Raw genomic sequence first — 22,388 nt, 5'->3', positions numbered from 1 at the left:
GTGTGACGAATGACATGATGGGCACATCCAAAGGACAAATCCTCTATGGCGAATTAGCATCCTGCGAAAAAGACCCAAAGGATGCCCAAAATTTTGTTTCAAGGATTTTTGCAAGTGAGACCTCAAAGAAATGGACATGGTATCTGTACAAATGGGAAGATCACACTCAAGATCGCAGCCTCTGGAATCAAGAGCTTAACAAAGGTCTCTGGAGTTCCCAAAGGAAGCAGTCCAGCTTAGCAGAGGAGAAACGAGCTTGCAAAAGGCAGAGCCCAAAGGGTCAAAACATCACCTTTAAATGTGGCAGATGCAGTAGAGATTGTCTCTCTCGAGTGGGTCGCTTCAGGCCACATTCACTGCTGCCATAAAACCAACTGAGTAAATTCTTTACCTCTCAAGGGCACATACTCATTGTCTCTCGAGACTGAAGGATGCCTACTATTTATACCAGGAAAACTGGTGTTGAAACTATAGTGAAAAACAGAAGTATCAGATACATATATAATATGATTTATTGGTGAAGAGGCACAGCTTTTGTAAAAGGAAGTCATGCCTCACCAATCTATCAGAATTTGAGGCGGTCAAACATATGGACAAGGATGATCCAGTGGATCTAGTGTGCTCAGACTTTCAGAAAGCCTTTGACAAGGTCCCTCACCAAAGGCTCTTAAGCAAAGTAAGCAGGTCATGGGATAGAGGGAAGGTCCTCTCATGGATTGGTAACTGGTTTAGAGACAAGAAACAAAGGGTAGGAATAAGTGGTCAGTTTTCAGAATTGAGAGAGATAAATAGCTAGATCCCTAGGGGATCTGTACTGTGGCAACTGCAGTCAAACATTCATAAATGATCAGGGGAAGGAAGGATAAACAGTGCCATGGCAAAGTTTGCAGAGAATACTAAATTACTCAAGATAGGTAAGTCCAAAGCTCACTGTGGAGAGAGAAATTCAAGGGTGATAAATGTGAAGTAATGCACATTGTAAAACATAATCCCAACTATACATACAAAATGATGGGATTTATATTGGCTGTTACCAGGCAAGAAAGATCTCGGTCACTATGGATAATTCTCTGAAAACATATGTTCCATATGCAGCGGTGGTCAAAAAATACCTGAGAGAATGTTGGGAACCATTAGAAAAGGGATATATAAGACAGTAAATATCCTAATGCCACCCATATAAATCCAAGGTATGCCTGCACCTTGAATATTGCGGGAAGTTCTGGTTGCCTTATCTCAAAAAAAGACAATTGAATTAGAATATTAAAAAGGGCAACAACAGCTTCCATATGAAGAGAGATCAAAAAGATTGGGATTGTTCATCTTAGAAGAGAGATAAGTAGGGGCGATATGATGGAGGTCTACAAAACCATGAATGGTGCGGAGACAGTGAATAAGGAAGTGTTATGTGAAGGGCTAAATAACAAGAGCCCGGGGTTACCTGATGGAATTAATAGGCAGCAGGTTTAAAACCACCATAAGAAAGTACTTCTTCACACAATGCACAGTCAACCTGTGGAGCGCTTGGTCTTCACAACATCCCCTAGCAATAAGTATAACAGGGTTTCAAAAAGGGAACTGGAAAAGTTCGTGGAGGATAGGTCCATCAACGGTTATCAGCTAGGATGGGCAGGGATGCAACCCTATGCACTGGCTGTCCCTAAGCCTCTGACTGCCAGATGCTTAGACTGGATGACTGGGGATGGATCACTCAATAAGTGACCCATTCTGTTCATTCCCTCTGAAGCACCTGTCATTGGCCAATGTTGGAAGACAGATACTGGGCTACATGGATCATTGGTCTGATCCACTATGGTTGTTCTTATGAGCTTCATCCTGGTATTGTTTCCACAGCCTACAGTGGAGATGGCATATCCAGGCAAAGCCACTATATTTTATATTGAAGTAAAACCATGTCCATGTGGAAAGGTCTAAACATGGCCAAAAGACAAGATACTAAATTGGGAACCAAGAAGCTGGCTTCAGGCAGTTCCAACAACACAGCATTCCCTTCTTGAGTTGTGCTGTATCGTATATACTGAAGATACAGCCGCAGCATGGAAAAGTAATTTCAATAAAGGGCCATACTTAGTACAGCCAGAACTTCCCAGATATTACATGTGGCCATCTAGTTTAGATCTCAGAGAATGAGGCTACTGGAAGAAGTAAAGACCAACTTTCTTTTTTGTAATAGTCGGAACAAAAATCTTTCAATAAGACTTTTGCAGTTGTCCCATCTTTTTTCATTAAAAGTCTGTTTGCTAGCTAGAACATACTGGGCCAGATCCTCATCTGGGGCAAGTCAGAAGAGTTCTACTTATGTCAGACATGCTGATTTACACTAGCTGAGAATATGGTCCATAAGATTTAATCACTTCTTCGCAGATACACACAGAATCTATGGCAGGGCTATTCAATTTATGTAACTTGGCATACACCTGCTGCTTTACTTCCAGTTGTAGATGGTAGAATCGATGAGAAAAAACAAAGCCGTCTCTATGAAGCCAGAGAACCCTACGTGGAGTTAAATTATCTGATTCTGCATGCATCATCTGGTAGAACCCACTGAGTTTAGTATTTTGCCTGTGTTCATTTCTAATGAAAATGCCTGCATGATTTAATATACATACTTAGAAGGGTAAGGCAAGTTGCAAGAGCATATTAAAAGGCACTGAACATCAGTTCAGTACATAATTACATATTTCTTTGCACCTTTAGTTGCAGTGGGGGGAGGTTTAGGCTGGATATCAGGAGACACTATTTCATGAAGAGGGTGGTGAAGCATTGGAATGGGTTACCTAGGGAAGTGGTGGACTCTCCTTCCTTAGAGGTTTTTAAGGCCCGGCTTGACAAACCCCTGGCTGGGATGATTTAGTTGGGGATTGGTCCTACTTTGAGCAGGTGGTTGGACTAGATGACCTCTTGAGGTCCCTTCCAACCCTGATATTCTATGATTCTTGGGCACACGTTGTATTATCTACATTACATTGAATATTGTACTATTCGCAGACAGTTATTCCACTTCTCGGACAACTAAAGCACTGAACTTTGATTATTTTTGTAAGAAAAAATGGAGTAGACCTGATATTCTCAATAATAGAACACTTGAAGTGCAACAAGCTTATTGTTTTGTATGTATGCAAGCAGTGATGCAAAATGCCAAGAACATGCACAACTGAAATATGTAAAGATCTGCTGAAACAAAACAGCAAAATTAACTCCTAACCAGCTTTCTAAAATGCATATAATTTTATTTTGCACCTCTATCACATGCCACATCCATTTTCCAGCAGTCTGCAACTATCTCCTGAAAACAATACAAATTACATTGTCCTTGTTCAGCCATAATTAATAATGTAGTTTTTTTTTACTCATTGTTTCCCCAATAGCCTTCACATCTATTGGTGTGTTAATCTAAAGCTCGCACTGACGCAAATTTCATTCAATAAATGAATTATTAATCCCTCGTCTGAATGAGGTCTGTATATATCCCAGGTTCTGCTAATGTGTATTTTATGAATAATGAATGATCATATTTAAATGTAGAATTGCATTTTTAAATAATAATATTTAGACTGTATATTATTCTCTATTGTAAGTCTCTTTAATGACACATTTTAAATGGGTATATTTATGCAAAATTTGGCAATGAGTATTAAAAAGTACAGATGGTGAATCTAACCCATTCAGAAGTAGAATGAGGAAACGTCACAAACATCTAGAAATATTTGCCATTTATTTCTGAAAGGTATAGCAGAATATGGTTATTTATGATTATTATTTCTACTCCAATAGCACCTGGGAGCCCCACTCACAGAGCAGGACCACACTGCGCTAGGCACTGTGCATTTACTGGTAGTGCCTAGAAGACCCACTCATGGGCCAGGACTCCGTTGTAGCAGACACCATACAAACAGTAGGATTGTTTTTGGGATGTGACATGTTATGCCTTTTAGCTGAGCTTTAAAAGATGCCTTAGCTCCCCGTTAGGCTCCTTTGACAACCTCAGCCTGCACCCCAAAGCAAAATCCATCCCTGGAGTAACCCCACAGATTGAAACCAATGATAAATGTTACCCATGGGTTATAGCCTGTAAGATCTAATCTTTAGCAGGAATGCTAGCAGTACTGGGAGTGGCTGAATAACCCTACTGTGATGCTGAAACATGAACCTTCACTTATATAGCAGGTTACAAAACCTTGGTGATCATTTATTTAGCTGACTCCTTGCCTATCCAGCACCAAAGGTTTCCAAGAAACTGAACAGTAGCACTCCGCTGAGACGGGAGCTGTGCAGTTCCCAGGTGTCTCCATGCAGAGGCTCAGAGAAAATAAGCAGCTCCCTTGTCCAGTAAGGCACATCTAAGTTGCTTGGGTTCAGGGCACATGTGCACTACAGGATGCAGAACCATCCCCAAACTCTGCTTCTTAGCCACTCCCATCAGGTTCCTGATCAGCTGGCCCAAAGGAGCCACATCTGGAGACCCATTAATCAATGGTTGAAAGTTACAAGAATCTGTAGGGAAGGGGAGGCAAGTTTTCTTACCCCCTCCCAATAAAGGATTTTAACCCCCTCATTGAGCAGCCTGGTGAGGGTACACACTGTATACCACCCCAATCGGAGCTGCATGTCAAAAACATGCATCTTTCCGTGCTTTAGGCCTTTAGCTAAGGGCTTTTCCTCCTTTGATATCTGAGCTATTGCCCTCTCTTACATCTGTTAGCAATACCACAGACAGAGCAACTCCACTTGCACAGCCTACATGTGAGCAAGCAAATCAGATCACCACACACAGAAGCATGTGCTTTGCAAGAAGGATTACCTGTGTGGGTCCACCTAGATCTTGGAAAGTCCTATCGGGACAGGTCATAAGAAACCACTCTGTGTTCTACAATGCAGCCTTAAAATGAGACGAAAAATACCGCTGCTCCTCTGTGAATCAGAAATAAAGCAGCTCTGGATCCAAAGGCACTACAATGCTGTGATGCAGTAGGGACTGTCTGTGTGGGGAGCGGGAGAGCAGGGGAGGACTTTAGGGGATGGACGATGCCAGGGCCTGTAACCTGAGCTAGGTAAGGGAGGGGAAAGGTCAACACTTTTGCCCGGGAAGGGGGACAAAGGAAGGGAGTGGCAGGAGGGAAGCAGTTTGAGTTTGGGCTTGGGGCTGTGTGGGCGGAATTCAGGGTATCCTAGCTAGGATCCAAGCACCCTGAAAGCCCAGAAGGACTCGGTGGAGGGGTCCTGACTGTGCCTGCAAGCTCTGCTGTAACCTGTGTTCCTGTTGTCCAATAAACCTTCTGTTTTACTGGCTGGCTGAGAGTCACTGTGGGTCCCAGGAAGAGGGGTGCAGGGCCGGACTCCCCGACACTCTGTGACAAATGCATATGGAAAGACATTAGTATCCAACAGACTGATTGTGATTATAAATGGAAGATGATAACTGTGCATCCACTGCACAGAACCTGCACCAGCTACAGCCTAGCAGAAGATGCTGTGGCTAGAAGAAACTCTAAAGTACGTTTAGAAGCAAGAGTTCTCGGCATGTCAGTTAGAACCCCACACCTCCTCATGTTGATAGTTAAGGCTGGTGATATTTTGAGGAGTCCTTTTCATAGCAGCAGGTCAATTAGCATCCTCTGGTACACACACTAGAGCAGAGTCCAGCTGACTGTCTGACAAACTGGGATATACACATGATTAATAATGCAGTGTAAGTCTATACACTGGCAGGATGAATTTAAATGAGACTTGACTGCAGGGGCTGGGAGGTGGGGCAATTTCTATGGAAGACTCACAGCTGGGAAAACCTCTGTCCCCCTGTGGGCCTTCCAGACCCTGAGAATTTTTGCCTTCAGGGCAAGGTGCACAGCCCTTATTTTTTGCTCCAGGGAAAGGATGGGCAGCAGATGGCTTCCCAAGCAACTTTTCTTGTCACAGTGCTGCACTGGTATTAACCTCTACATGCCTGGAACAATCTGCTACAGGAAACAGGTTCTTTTGTTCCTTCAGTTATCACTGAAGACAAGAATGTAAAAGCTTCCCAAGCCTCGAGCAGCAGGAGCTGATTTTATAAACAAAACATTAAAACTAAAGAGGTTGGCGAGGAAATACACTCAAAAATTATGTGTTAACTGAAGATTCACTTAACAGGTCCACTGCAGCAAGAATGCTAGTGTGAACTCAACTAATTAGACTGGGGGACTGCAATAGGGTTAACGTGGGAAGGCAAACCATATTTCAGGTACCTAGCCACAATCCCTTGAATGTGAAACAAATAACATGACCATCTAACGCTGCAGAAGATGGAGTGGTGGTTTGTGTATCTGGTACATGTGCTCACCATCTGTGCCAAGAGCACATTCTTTACTGTTAGCATGCGTGCAGCTCCTACTGATTTCAAAGGGAGCACACAGGGCCAGCACAACACAACTCACAGCAGGTTTGTGGCAATGGAGAGATTTCTCAAGCACTACGAGAACGACATCTGAAATCCTAAGAGGAACAGAACGCTTGTCAAGCACTGTGAACCTCTGGATGAACTGGGATCACTCTTATAGGCTCCTAGAACTTATAGGACAGATCACATGCCAGGTACAAGGCTTGCTTTTCCAGCAGCCTATCAAAACAGACAAGTAGAGCTGATCAAAATATTCCCAAAAGTTAATGTATTGCCTTTAAGATCTTCACCTAGCTATACAGCTGGGCAAAAGTTTGACAAAAATTCATCCAAGTATCAAGTTCAAGAAGATTTCAACAAATCACTGTGATCTCCCCCTCACACTTTTTCCAACAAGCTCTAACATGAGAACCGATCTCCCAGTGACTGGATTGCAGTGAGTGCTGAGAGGGTGTTTTGCTCCTCAGTGTCTGGCTTGTAGCTACAAAGAGTAACATTTTCAAATGTGCCCAACTAAGAGCCAATGTCTAATTTTTAAAAGGGACTTGGGCATTTAAGGTGCGTAGTCACTTCTGAAAATCCCATTAGATACCCATCTGAAAGAGTCTGGCCCTTAGGAACCTAAAGTCCGTGAGATTTAGGCTTCTCAGTCACTTTGAAAATAGGATATAAGCTCATAAGTGACCTATGTGCTTTGGAAAATTATACCCTAACTCTCCATAAACAGTATCAGTAAGTAGGCCCCCCCCACACACACACACCCTCAAAAAGTTTGTAATTTTAAAGAGAAAAGCTCTTTCGTTGTTATACATAAAGTTAGTCATGACTTCTGCATATTAGACCAATCAAATCTACCTCCAGAAACCCAATGGATCATATTTGGTTTATCATTTCTCTAAATTAAAGGCTTGTCTACATGAGGAAGTTTACCATCATAATTATACTGGTATAATTCCCCAGGTGAACACACTTATTCTGGAGTAAGAGCATACACATGGGAGTCACACTGCTATAACTAGAGCAGTATAATTATATCAGCAATTTCACCATGTAGACAAGCCTTTATTCATCTGCCTTATGAAGAAGTTTATTTCCTCCATGCCCCCACTGCTCTGGAATGTCTATTTTTATGTCTATGTACATCAGCCACACTGGACAGTCTCTGTGGAAAAGGATAAATGGACACAAATCAGATATTAGGAATGGCAATATACAAAAACCTATAGGGGAACACTTCAACCTCCCTGGGCACACTATAGCAGACCTTAAGGTGGCCATCCTGCAGCAAAAAAACTTCAGGACCAGACTTCAAAGAGAAACTGCTGAGCTTCAGTTCATCTGCAAATTTGACACCATCAGCTCAGGATTAAACACAGACTGTGAATGGCTTGCCAGCTACAAAACCAGTTTATCCTCCCTTGGTTTTCACACCTCAACTGCTAAAACAGGGCCTCATCCTCCTTGATTGAACTAACCTCGTTATCTCTAGCTTACCTGCATATATATACCTGCCCCTGGAAATTTCCACTACATGCATCTGACAAAGTGGGTATTCACCCATGAAAGCTCATGCTCCAAAACGTCTGTTAGTCTATAAGGTGCCACAGGATTCTTTGCTATTTTTAACCACTTTCATAGTCACACTGAAGTCAGTCTGGAAATGAATTGAAGGGTGAATTTTGCCCAATATTCTGTATATGGACAGCCAGAATTGGACTAATAGGCGCTGAAATCCATGCCATAGAGCAGATCATAAAGGTAATTATCTATAGATCTGCAGTAAGGTTCAGATTCAGGCTATGATTTCAATATATTAATGTTCTGAATTCAGGTAATACACAAGCAAACAAGTATACTGTTTGCAAAAAATGTAATCCTTTCTAAAGATTAGTCTAGTCTAATTCAATTGTGCTCTAAAATTTAACTCAAAGTACTTCGGCTCTGAGTATCGTGACCCCTGGGTCTCAAACCCAGGGCCAGAGAATTCTGAGGGTCAGCCTGCTCCAGCCCTCCACTTGATGGCTTCCTGGTAGCAGCTCGAGTCAGAACTCCTTGACGTTCAGCTCAGATGGACCATGCGATCTCTCGGCCTCAATTGGTGAACCATCAGAGCTCTTGATTGGCCCACTCCCCCTAAGCCAGAGGGGGAACAGGAAGTCTATAGAACTGGACGCCATCCTGTTTTGGCCTGTTCACCAAGTGTGACCTGCTCCTGTCTCATGACAATGACAACCTGGTTCCCTGACTCGAGGTTTCTGACCTCAGCTCCTGACCTCCTGGTGCTGAACCCCGGCTGGTATGCGGATCCAGCCCTTTACCCTAATGTTAACCACTAGGCCTGGCTGCCTAAGTCACTAAGCAGGTAGTTCTAGAAAAACCTGTATATGTTCAGCATGGGCATCCTATTAGAAAACTCACTTTGCATTACTTAAGGGTCATCAGAAGAGGACAGAGACAGCAGTGGTACTTCACAATCTAAAAGTTTTCTCTGGGCCAGTGAAAATAATCAATTAATGTTAAAATATCTGTGGAGTTCCAACATTTGTATTCACCACAATTCTCAGTTATGTAGCAAAATGAAGTATTTTCTGTATCATCAACTATTGGCAGCTTTTGCAAGTATGTGGCTGCATCTGCAGAAACAGAACTACATATTCAGCACATGCAAAGGTGTCCCATATACCACGTTTTCACAGCTTGAAAAAAACAAACAAACCCGCTGTCACTTGTAGTATAATAATGACTCCAAGAACTGAATCTATGTAATTGTAGCCGGGAGAGAATGCATCACCAAACAAGATATTCAATCCAAGGTATTTTAATCCAGGGAAATCAAATTTTAAATACCAGAGAATAAAAATCACTGTATCAAGATACCAACTGTTTGGGCAATATCCTATTTTTACTTCTGTATGCAAGACAAATGATCACATAGTCCATTTACTTTCTAGGGTTCAGAGGTTTGCCATTGACTGCAGCAGAGACAGGATTTTACCCTATAGGTACTAATACCTATTACACACACAGACAAATCCTGAAGGCCTTACTCCATTTTTACCTAAGCAAGGTTCCCACTGAACCAAATCCTGATGTTTTCGCTCAGTCCTTACTCAAATTCCCACTGAAGTTAACAGAAGTTGTCCAATCAACGGCAAACCATTTATCTGCTTGAAGTGCGGCATGTGCTTAGGTGCTTTGTTGTATCAGTGTCAGATTGTTCGGCACCTTTCAGGATTGAGCTCCTAGCCTCCCTTCCTCGTAGTGTGAGTGGATCTTGTTTTCCTAGCCAGTTGGTATTCTGACTGCACCATCCCTTGTAGATCTCCAGTCAGGGAATGCCTGATGCTTTCATGCCTTGGTATTCTCAAAATCTATTTCCCCGATGTCTGGGGTTCAGATAGCTGATAAGAACAAACTCTGTGTGATACGAGACCCTATGAGCATTCTTGGTATCATTCTCAGGGACCTGATTGCCCTTGAGAACCAGCCAAGGATGAACATAGATTTCTCCCTAATGAAGAAGGCTGCCACACAACACAATCCATGACATGGCAAGCACAAGAAACAGAAAGTAGAGGGAGTCATGGATTAGTCCTTCGAACATATACCTTCCTGTCTGATTCACACATAGATAATGGAATCATCACTCCTGGATGATGGATTCACCAAGGGCAAGTCATGCCTGACTAACCTAATTGCCTTCTATGAGGATATAACTGGGTCTGTGGATGAAGGAAAAGCAGTGGGTGTGTTATTCCTAGACTTTAGCAAAGCTTTTGATACGGTCTCCCACAGTATTCTTGCCAGCAAGTTAATGAAATATGGGCTCGATGAATGGACTATAAGGTGGATAGAAAGCTGGCTAGATCGTCGGGCTCAACGGGTAGTGATCAATGGCTCCATGTCAAGTTGGCAGCCGGTTTCAAGCGGAGTGCCCCAAGGGTCGGTCCTGGGGCCGGTTTTGTTCAATATCTTCATTAATGATCTGGAGGACAGTGTGGACTGCACTCTCAGCAAGTTTGCAGATGACACTAAACTGGGAGGAGTGATAGATATGCTGGAGGGTAGGGATAGGAGACAGAGGGACCTAAACAAATTAAAGGATTGGGCCAAAAGAAACCTGATGAGTTTCAACAAGGACAAGTGCAGAGTCCTGCACTTAGGACGGAAGAATCCCATTCACTGTTACAGACTAGGGACTGAATGGCTAGGCAGCAGTTCTGCAGAAAAGGACCTAGGGGTTACAGTGGATGAGAAGCTGGATATGAGTCAACAGTGTGCCCTTGTTGCCAAGAAGGCTAATGGTATTTTGGCCTGTATAAGTAGGGGCATTGCCAGCAGATCTTGGGATGTGATCATTCCCCTCTATTCGACATTGGTGAGGCTTCATCTGGAGTACTGTGTCCAGTTTTTTGGGCCCCACACTACAAGAAGGATGTGGAAAAATTGGAAAGAGTCCAGCAGAGGGCAAGGAAAATGATTAGGGAGCTGGAGCAGATGACTTATGAGGAGAGGCTGAGGGAACTGGGATTGTTTAGTCTGCAGAAGAATGAGGGGGGATTTGATAGCTGCTTTCAACTACCTGAAAGGGGGTTCCAAAGAGGATGGATCTAGACTGTTCTCAGTGGTACCTGATGACAGAACAAGGAATAATGGTCCCAAGTTGCAGTGGGGGAGGTTTAGGTTAGATATTAGGAAAAACTTTCACTAGGAGTGGGGTGAAGCACTGAAATGGTTACTCAGAGAGGTGGTGGAATCTTCTTCCTTAGAGGTTTTTAAGGTCAGGCTTGACAAAGCCCTGGCTGGGATGATTTAGTTCACAAAGCCCTGGCTGGGATGATGAGCAGGGGATTGGACTAGATGACATCCTGAGGTACCTTCCAACCCTGATATTCTATGATTCTAACAAGAATGATTGAAGGTCTTGAGAACATGACCTACAAAGGAAGGCTGAAATAATTGGGTTTGTTTAGTTTGGAAAAGAGAAGAGTGAGACGGGACATGATAGTAGTTTTCAGGTATCTAAAAGTGTGTCATAAGGAGGAGGGAAAGAACTTGTTCATCTTAGCCTCTAAGGATAGAACAAGAAGCAATGGGCTTAAACTGCAGCAAGGGAGGTTTAGATGGGACATTAGAAAAAGGTCCCTAACTGTCAAGGTGGTTAAACACTGGAATAAATTGCCTAGGGAGGTTGTGGAATCTCCATCTCTGGAGATATTTAAGAGTAGGTTAGATAAATGTCTATCAGGGATGGTCTAGGCAGTATTTGGTCCTGCTATGAAGGCAGGGGTCTGGACTCGATGACCTTCCAGTCCTAGAATCTATGAAATGCATGAATGCCACTCCCTCTCCAGAGTCTGAGAAGTTTTCCATCACATGCTGTGTGGTGGTTTCTTTGTTTGCTCCATTTACACGTGAAACTCTCTCTCACAGGGTAAAATGCATTCAGAGGGAGTTTTCAGCTTCAGTCAATAAACTGTGCCTCTGTTTTACAGTATGTGATGAAGATGGAATATTTTGGTTCACCATCTAGATTTAAGTTTAAGATGAATGCAATGCTGGAGTTGGGTTAATTTTTAATTTCTTAATTAAAACCCAAAAGGTCATTTTAGTAATGCTTGGTAAGCAGAAGTAAATAAATAGTTTTGCTCTCTTTTGAGCAGAGATGCTAGTCAAAATCTGAGGCCCTGAGGATATCCCTATGAGGAGGAGAAACTGGTGACAGGCAGGTATTTCTCTGAAACAGTCTTGTTTGTTTGCAGGGCTATGTACATTCCTTGTTTCTCCAATTGCAGGACCATCCAAGAACAAAAGGAGCAGTTTCTTAGCTTACCACCCCAATCCTCTTTAGCCAACAGACCCTAAAGCTCTCTCTCTAGCTTTTTCCTAGGGTCACACCTTGCTAAATGGCAACTGTTTGGCTTTCCTGCCTCTGCCTCTCTCCTGGTTCTGTTTAGTTTTGTGTGTCCTCTCTCCCCTTCTTCTCTTGCACCACCCCAACACCTGGTCACAATACCCAGTGGAAGTCACCCACCCAGATGGTGCTAGTTTCTGGACAGGTCCTTAAGTAAGTGTTCACACATCAGTTTGGAGGAGTTTTTTAAATCAATACATAAGGTTAAGCCAGCTCATAACAGTTTAGAAGTTGGAAGAGCATATAAAGCTAACTCATGAGTACCCATTATTAGCCTTTAAATGTGAGCATTTTATATACAAAAGATGCAAGTGGATTATTAATTTAAATCCCGATCTCGAAACCCTTACTCATGAAAGTAGTTCTTATTGCAGAAGTCAATAAGGCTGCTTATTGTCAGCAGCAGCAACTGCATTGGAAGCCTATATTCAAGATGTATTGAGGAAGAGTCAGTTGGCGAGAGAAGAGAGTTATGTTAGATTGTAAAAGCAGCAAAGAATCCTGTGGCACCTTATAGACTAACAGATGTTTTGGAGCATGAGCTTTCGTGGGTGAATACCCACTTCGTCGGTTGCATCCAACGAAGTGAGTATTGAATACCCACTTCGTCGGTTGCATCCAACGAAGTGAGTATTCACCCACGAAAGCTCATGCTCCAAAACATCTGTTAGTCTATAAGGTGCCACAGGATTCTTTGCTGCTTTTACAGATCCAGACTAACACGGTTACCCCTCTGATACTTGTAGATTGTGTGTTTCTTAAATCTGCTTAAGAATCGTTCCATGTCTGCTCCATTTTAACTGTGGATATTAGAAAGCCTCACTTTGCTGAACAGGAGTTTGATTTTGTTTTCTTAGGCAAAGAGAAAAGAACAAAAATCTTCCCAGATCATTACGTATATAGTAATAGCTGTTCATGTTTCTACCAGAGTTAAGGGGTTAAACATAACTAAATTACATTTAATATTAATCCCAGAGATGCCATCCAGGTTTAGCGATTAAACACTTAAAAAAAAACCCAGTAGCCTCATGTCTTCATTTTAAGACTGCATGCACAGAGTACAAATTGTTTACCTTCATTACCTTTCCTATGAAATAAACGCTTTCATGGGAAAAACCCTGGCAGAAGCAGGGATCAAGACTGCCATATTCTAAACATGCTTCATTCAGTTCAAACGTACATGCGGCATAAACTGAGAGGTTATCTTGCTGCTATCTCATGAGACACCATCTAGCTAGTACCCATTTAAGATCCGATGTTTAAAATGGGAAACATAATATTTTCTAGTCTTCTCCCAAAATACTTTTCTGTTAAATAAAGACTGCATAATAGAGGATTCATCTGTACTGCTCAGACACATTTAAGGCTACGGCGATAGTTCCCAGTTCTAATGAACCATTCTTTTAAAACTCTCAGCCCCAAACCTCAACCACTTTCGGAAGCGAGTAAAGATCGCACATGTGCTAATGGACAGATTGTCAACTGTTCGCAGCCACACCGGTGGCCAGAATTTTAGATGAACTCTGTTCTGCTTTAGTCACCTACATAAGAGTTAGGTGCATGGTGGATATAAAAAAAAAATTTAAATTTAAATCAGATGTTTATTTGAATTAAATACTTTTTTTAAGTAAGCCTATTTAAAAGTAAGTTTATAATTATTACACTCAATTAAATAAAAAAAGATCCAATATTAAGCAATACATGCTTACTACCAAGTTTTAAAGAAAGTCAAAGCACAGAACTAGTAGAAGTCACTGGCTAAGCACCTGGAACCAAAGTTAGCTGAATGCTAATTCAGATTTCTGCAGCAGTAGCCTCTTCTGCAAGCGCAGAGAGAATATTTTCTTTATTACTGTTTATTCAAGTAGGTCAGTTCAATAACTTGTTCCTTCAAAGCTAAGAAGCCAACTGGGAGTTGAACAAGCAGGAAAGCTTTTTTTCCTCTTCCAATCAAGGAATAAAAATTTAGTTCTAAAAATCTCAAAAGGACATTGTGACCAGAAACAATCAGTTCAATTCACTAACTACAGATGATACTTCTTTGTTTAATAAATTAGTTAGTTTCCAATGTAAAATGAATTCTTTGCATCAGTCTTCACTGTTGAGGATGTGAGGGAGATTCCCAAACCTGAGCCATTCTTTTTGGGTGACAGATCTGAGGAACTGTCCCAAATTGAGGTGTCATTAGAGGAGGGTTTGGAACAAATTGATATAACCAAACAATAATAAGTCTCCAGGACCTGACAATATTCACCCAAGAGTTCTGAAGGAACTCAAATGTGAAATTGCAGGACTACTAACTGTTATCTGTAACCTATCATTTAAATCAGTTTCTATATCACATGACTGGAGGATAGCTAATGTGATGCCAATTTTTAAAAAGGGCTCCAGAGGTAACCTTGACAACTACAGGCCAGTAAGCCTCACTTCAAGTATCGAGCAAATTGGTTGAAACTATCATAAATAACAAAATTGTCAGACACATAGATTAACATAATTTGTCATGAAATAGTCAATATGGTTTTTATAAAGGGAAATCATGCCTCACTAATCTACTAGAATTCTTTGAGGGGGTCAACAAGCATGTGGATAAAGGAGATCCAGTGAATATAGTGTATTTAGATTTTCCGAAAGTCTTTGACAAGGTCCCTCACCAAAGGCTCTTAAGCAAAATAAGTAGTCATGGGATAAGAGGGAAGGTTCTCTCATGGATTGGTAACTGGTTAGAAGATAGGAAACAAAGGATAGGAATAAATGGTCAGTCTTCAGAATGGAGAGAGGTAAATAGTGGTGTGCCCCAGGGATCTGTACTGGGCCCAGTCCTATTTAACATATTGATTAACAATCTGGAAAAAGGGGTAAACAATGAGGTGGCAAAATTTGCAGAAGATACAAAACTACTCAAGATATTTAAGTCCCAGGTGGACTGCGAAGATCTCACAAAATTGGGTGACTGAGCAACAAAATGGCCGATGAAATTTAATGTTGATAAATGCAAAGAAATGCACATTGGAAAACATAATCCTAACTATATATATACAATGATGGGATCTAAATTAGCTGTTAGCACTCAAGAAAGAGATCTTGGAGTCACTGTGGATAGTTCTCTGAAATCATCCACTCAATGTGCAGCGGCAGTCAAAAAAGTGAACAGAATGCTGGGAATCATCAAGGGATAGATAATAAGACAGAAAATATCATATTGCCTCTATATAAATCCATGGTACGCCCACACCTTGAATACTGCATGCAGATGCAGTCGCCCCATCTCAGAAAAGATATATTGGAATTGGAAAAGGTTCAGAAAAGGGCAACAAAAATAATTAGGGGTATAGAATGTCTTCCATATTAGAAGAGATTAATAAGGTTGGGACTTTTCAGCTTGGAAAAGAGGCGACTAAGGGGGGATATGATAGAGGTCTATAAAATCATGAGTGGTGTAGAGAAAGTAAATAAGGAAGTGCTCTTTACTCCTCATAATACAAGAACAAGGGGCCACCAAATGAAATTAATGGGTAGCAGGTTTAAAACAAACACAAGAAAGTATTTTTTCATGCAATGCACTGTCAACCTCTGGAACTCCTTGCCAGAGGGTGTGATAAAGGCCATACTATAACAGGGTTCAAAAGGGAGCTAGATATAGTCATGGAGGATAGGTCCATCAATGGCTATTAGCCAGGATGGGCAGGAATGGTGTCCCTAGTCTCTGTTTGCCAGAAGCTGGGAATGGGAGACAGGGGATGGATCACTTGATGATAACCTGTCTGTTCATTCCCTTTGGGGCACCTGCCACTGGCCACTGTCAGAAGATAGGATACTGGGCTTGATGGACCTTTTGTCTGACCTGATATGGCTGTTCTTATGTTCTTAAAACATTTGGAAAATTTGTTTCATTATGTATCTAGTAAATTTAAGCTAGTTTTGTTTAAAGAAAAAAATTAAAATGCTATTTTTGTGCATTTTTAATTGAGTTGAATTTCCATCCAAATAGCTCTTGACACAAATCAGAAGTAAAAAAGTTAATCTAGTAAATAACAATTGCATCATTTTCTAATATAATAAAAAATGTAATTTAAACTACATAGTTGCTTAAATAAATGCAGATACGTGGTTGGTTGTACCCACCTTTTTGAAATCCTCCCTGCAGCAGGTGTGGGTCAACCTGTGGAATACTTTTGCCAGAGGATGTTGTGAAGGCCAAGACTATAACGGGGTTCATAAAAGACCTAGATAAATTCATGGAGGATAGATCCATCAATGGCTATTAACCAGGATGGGCAGGGATCGTGTCCCTAACCTCTATTTGCCAGAAGCTGGGCATGGGAGACAGGGAGTGGATCACTGGATAATTACCTTTTCTGTTCTCTCCCTCTGGGGCACCTGAAATTGGCCACTGTCGGAAAATAGGATACTGGGCTAATATTGGTCTGACTTACTATGGCTGTTCTTATGTACTAATTTCTTCAACTCCGCGACTCCCCTGCAGACTGTCAGTCTGCTTCTGCAGGTTTTCTGGGGCTTAGCTCTCCAGCCATTTCACACTACAAAATCCCTTCCAGGGTTCAACAAACTGAGACAGAAGAATTTCCTTACCCTTCAGGACCAAGTATAAATAAAAGTGTTTCTTGCCCTTTTGGCCTAAATTCCCTCTCCAGGAGTGGGTCAGCAGGGTTCCCTGTGAACTCCTGCCACGGATTCTGGCCAGCAATGAAACTTGGCCCAGCCTGGTTCCTTTAGTTGTGGCCCAAAGAGCATCCTTCCTCACTCCACTAGCTCCAGCCAGGAACTGACCTGACAATAGCAGGCACCTCCTTTCATTTTAGCCTGCTGGGCCTTGATTGGCTGTTGCTGGTCCCCAACCCTTCTAGCTACTGGAGGACCAGATCTCACTGGTTTCCAAAATGGCTGCTCCTAAGATGTCTTTCTAGGCAACCGGGAGGTCTAATTATTCCCTGCTCTTTTCCGTCTCTGAGAACTGATTCGTGGGGCAGGGTGCAGCAGACCAGTGGGGCCTCCAACAGGGGCTGTGAAGGCCTGGTAGCCCTCTCACATTATAGATATAGTATATCCTCCGAGTTCACAAAAAGCAGCACTAAATCAAGTGTGAAGGCTATATATAGTTGCAAATCAACGTTTTAATGATTACCAGCCAATGAGAATCAACCTTTCTTTAGGAAAATAACTAAAAAGTACAAATAAAACACAAGATTAAAATCAATTATTTAAATCAAGGTTTCCCCCCTGCTGATTTAAATCATGATTAAAATCAGTGATTTACATTGCTTTGCTTTCAGTCAATCCACATGGCTAGATGGTGAGCAATCAGTAACTCCCATTGCAACACCTAACACTAGAGTTTCAAAAGAACTCAATACACAGTGTGCAAAGCTTTTTTGAAAACCCTAGCTACTTAAATGGAAACTGAGTATTTTCTAGAACCGATAACAACATAGTCAGCCCTCTCTAGGCCTTTCTATTGGACCTATCAGCATAGTCTGGTTTTGAAACACATCTTGTACAGAATTATAATAATTTACTCTTAAATATTCAGTTTGGGAACATCAGAACTACTGCATGTTAACATATCAGTGCCTGACGAACCAGGATACTTTTCCTGGTATTTAGTAAAAGTCACTTGAAATAAAGAGGAACCTTTGTCCATCTGAAAGGTGAAACAAAGTCACTGGTATTACAGCTAGAAGGGAGGGATATGCGGCATGAGTTCTTTCGGGCGGGTTCATACTTTAGTACTTATTTGAAGGGTTCTTGCTCGCCAAAGAAATCTACTTTAAAAACACACCCCTTTTTTTAGCAATAAGTGGCCATGATGAACTTGGAACACGGCCCTTCCGCACCTGTAGGTAAATAGGACAATCCCAAGTCTGTCAACAAAAACCTGGCTTCCTTGCTTGGTGATATGCATGTGAAGGGGATACTTGATAATTTCCTCTTTAAGGGGCAGAGTCCCAGGGGAAACCCTGGTCTGCCAGGGACTGGGACCAAAGCCCCCGAGAGCCCAGATCTACCGCAGAGACACAAGACCTTTGTGGACTCACTGTCTAGCCTATGGAGAGCATACCCTGCTGCTTCGATGGAACAAGAGGGACACACCGCAAAAGGAATCTCGAGGACTTTTCCTGATCCCAGCCTGGAGGTTTTACTGAAAGAGGGATGAATCTGGATTCTCTCAGGCACAATCCCATTGACCGCAGTGAGAGTTGGCTTGAATAAGAATGGAGACCCTGATTCCGCAAAGCCTTCAACGTCCAATGGGTCTTAAGCATGTGGTTTACTGTAGTAGGTCCTTACTACACAAATAACAGGGTTCACAATAAAAAAGAATGTATTCCACATAAATCATGGGCCAGACAATTTTCCAGAATACCGTCGAAGTGTGGGGGATATGATAGGGGTATATAAAATCATGAGTGAGGTGGAGAAAGTAGATAAGGAAAAATTATTTACTTATTCCCATAATACAAGAACTAGGGGTCACCAAATGAAATTAATAGGCAGCAGGTTTAAAAAAAATAAAAGGAAGTTCTTCTTCACACAACGCACAGTCAACTTGTGGAACTCCTTGCCTGAGGAGGTTGTGAAGGCTGGGACTATAACAGCGTTTAAAAAAGAACTGGATAAATTCATGGAGGTTAAGTCCATTAATGGCTATTAGCCCAGGATGGGGTAAGGAATGGTGTCCCTAACCTCTGTTAGTCAGAGGGTGGAGATGGATGGCAGGAGAGAGATCACTTGATCATTACCTGTTAGGTTCACTCCCTCTGGAGCACCTAGCATTGGCCACTGTCGGTAGACAGATACTGGGCTGGATGGACCTTTGGTCTGACCTGGTACGGCCGTTCTTATGTTCTTATGTTCTAAAGTGTATTCATACAAGCAAATTGTAGAAGGTATTTCGTCAAACACTGGACTAAGTACTGAAGTTATGACAATGCCCACCGATTAAGGTGCCCATATGGGAATTAAAGTGGACCTCATTATATATGAGTTCTACAACCAATGGACAGTTACCAGTAATTTATTTTTATTGCTCCTTTGGCCAGGAATAACCATGTAATTTACCAAACAGTTTGGGGAAAACAAAGAAAACAGCTACTTAAAAAAATAAATAGAGGAATTACTGGGTTAGAGTCTCCGTAGGTAAATCTTGCAAGGAGGGAGAAGAGTCTGAAAACCCTCTGTAAACAAGCAACATTTACTGAGCCCACTGTGCAGAGGCCGTGTGGTGTCAAGTGAAAGAATGGGAAAGGATTATGCGGTGAACAGCATGCCATGCACAATCAGATTAATCTGTCAGTATTCATTTGGAATGAGACATTGTCCAAACCTCAACACTGGCACTAGGCGGGCAGAGAACAAGACAGATGCTATGAAAAGGGAGGATCTGGGATAGCAGAAAACAAGTGCTGCATTCTTCTTTTCATTTGCTGGTGTGCAAAGGAGCCTTGAGGGCCACATAACTCTGAGGTGCCATACAACGACTTTGTTGGTAAGATAGATACCGTGTGATCAGCATAGGAAACAACTGGCTGTAAGAAAGGTTGGTTAGAGCATTCTAGCTGAGCAATGAATTGCAGGAGGAGGCGGAGGGGGAAGGAGGAATGTCTGTTCCTTGGGCGTTAAATTCTATACTGGGAACGTTATGGATGAGACCAGACCCTCCCACAGGGAAGCAGGCTGGAGAGGAGACACCTCCATACTAGACCAATAACAGCAAGAACTCTGATGGGATCCAAACAGGTCTCTTTCCCTTCCTTCTGTAGGACACTGGGGCCGTTGTGCTGCAAAGGATCATGGGAATTAGTTCCCTATGTCTGGGAAATATTTCTATTCTCATTCAAGCCCCAGTACTATGTTGATAGGTAAAAAATAAATTTGTAGGACTCTTAATGGTCTAACTGGATTTTCATAGACATGGGGTCAAATCTGCCCTTGGCAACCGCAGTGAGGACTGAAAGACTTTGGCCTAACTGAAGTCATTGGTCTTAACACAGGTGTTTCAGTAAAATGTGGTGGCCTGTGTTTTGCATGGGGTCAGAGCAGGTGACTCTCTGGTTGCGTGAAACTATGTGAAACTACGAAGACAGCAAACTGTACAGACATAACCAAGGGCCCATCACTGTGCAAATCCTGGAGGCACGGAGAGTTAAGCAGGAGCCCAAACTTACAGCAGAGCTGATCACGCATACCTAGCGGAAGAGGAGTGTAAAGCGTTTGTCTCTTCAAGAGGGATTGTCCTGTGGAGATTCTGCCATTGAAAAGCAAAAGTGGAGGAAGAGGAAAACTGGTTGAAACTATCAAGGGTCTAATCCTGTCTTAGGAGTTCGCTCAGCCCATAAGACTACATCTCTCACACTCATTTTCTTCTGGTCTTACCAGCAAATAAATTTGTCTCTCGATTGTACAGGACATGGAAAGGGTCAAGGATTCTCTTTTCTTCTGGCACAGTATTGAAGTCTCAGACATGCAAATATTTGATGGTGATAAACTGAAATTCAGACACCAATCTGGGTTTGAGGAGAGGCTGTACTCCTCCTGCCTTGGATTCTGAATCAAGATTGTGAGACTGGGTCGTAGCTCAACAGAGCATCTTCAAGCAGTTCAATCGAGAAGCCTTGCGATGGAGCTGCAGTTGAAAGTTGAGTCTAAAGCACCTACCTTCTCACCCCGAGTATAAAGTAGTCTTGGCAGCCTTCCAGACCGTGCCCCCTCTGGAGATCACCTCAGTTTGAGCAGTCAGAGGGTTTCTCAGCAGGCAGAAATCCTTTTGCTAGCTACACCTGCCCAGAGCTTCCCCTGGCTGGGGAAGATTTCAGCATTTCTTTGCAGGACAACCCATTCCGTGCCCCTGCCACTCAGATACCAGCTCCGAGATGCCAGTTCCCATTATCAGGCATGCTCATTGATATCCTGAGAGGTTGGGAGAGAACCTGAAAAAAAACTCTGTATTGGCAAGAGAGCAGTTTGGTGGGACCAGAGGTGACAAAAACCACAGGAGTGTCGGAAGAAAGAAAGAGCTCCAAGTTGATTGTATTAAAATTAGTTGATTAAAAATTGCCACATTTTCTAGCAAAGAGCCTTTTATCCCACAGCATCCAGATCAGATTGCGACGGATGCAAACAAACAGGAAAGCAGGGAAGGCTCTGGGGTAACAGCGCTGCCATTGAAATGGGTGCCTTTGGTTGGTGATCTACAAAGCAGCCCTCGTTAACAGAAATGTCAGGGTTGTACACACTGGTGCCTTACATTCTTCCTTCCAGGGGAGGGCCAGGCGATAGAAAGAGCAATTGGCAGAGAGGTGGCTGAAGCTCCGTCTCACCCCTGAGCCCTTTCATTGGCTCACTCAGCCGCTTTGTTTAAAGTTTACTTAAGAGAGACTGGCAAACCAATTACGTTGTATAAGCTTCCCTGGCTGGATTCTACTCATGCAAGGGGCCGGCTACTCTTTGAGTGTCCCTCTAACGCTGCAGCTAATTTGCTACACAAAAAAAGAAAGGAGTGAGGATGGGGGAGAAGGGGCCAACATCCAGCCAAAATAAACGAGGTTATTATTGTGAAAAGCAGACAATGGGGCCAGGGGGAGGCTCAGCTGCTGTAATGATGTTGTGGACCAGCAGGACTTTGGAATGGGGCCAGCTGCTCTCAGTTGCAGCTACTTAATGATGTGGTTTTAAGGCAAGCCATTCACATGTCCTTCTGTGGGTGGGTGTATGGGTATTTGCTAGCTGCTCCATGCAGCACGCTGCTGTTTTTAAATGCTGCCAACTCTGTGGTCTTTTTGCCCTTACAATATTAACACAGCTGGGCCTAAATCATCCAAAGGGGCTTGTAGTTCTGGGTGTCTGGCTTGGGGCTCCGCACTTCCTGAAACATTGGCTCCTTGAAGGGGGTCTACCATTGTGCCCCCAAAAACTAAATACTTTGGGAAATGTAACCCATAGATTTTACATGTAGGGCCTCATCTTTCCTCTGCAGCCCTGGCTGGAGGGAACGAGAAGCAAGTGAGGAAGGAGCGGAAGGGAGCAGGCTGCCTCTATGCCATCATTCCCCCCTCCTGA

General features: G+C 42.6%; 1 protein-coding gene across 1 annotated transcript in view; it reads left to right on the top strand.

Annotated features, from left to right (window-relative positions):
* Nucleotides 1–22,388, top strand: part of LOC127030063 (vacuolar protein sorting-associated protein 33B-like) — a 32,908-nt gene extending 10,520 nt beyond the window's left edge. The window contains exon 18 of the mRNA XM_050915970.1: nucleotides 22,306–22,388. Within this exon, the coding sequence (XP_050771927.1) occupies nucleotides 22,306–22,388 (83 nt within the window). The remainder of the gene's footprint in view (nucleotides 1–22,305) is intronic.

The sequence above is a fragment of the Gopherus flavomarginatus genome, chromosome 10 (genome assembly GCF_025201925.1).
Source record: "Gopherus flavomarginatus isolate rGopFla2 chromosome 10, rGopFla2.mat.asm, whole genome shotgun sequence".
Lineage (NCBI taxonomy): Eukaryota > Metazoa > Chordata > Testudines > Testudinidae > Gopherus > Gopherus flavomarginatus.
The sequence above is the reverse complement of the archived record's forward strand: the minus strand, read 5'-3'. Positions and strand labels throughout refer to the sequence as shown.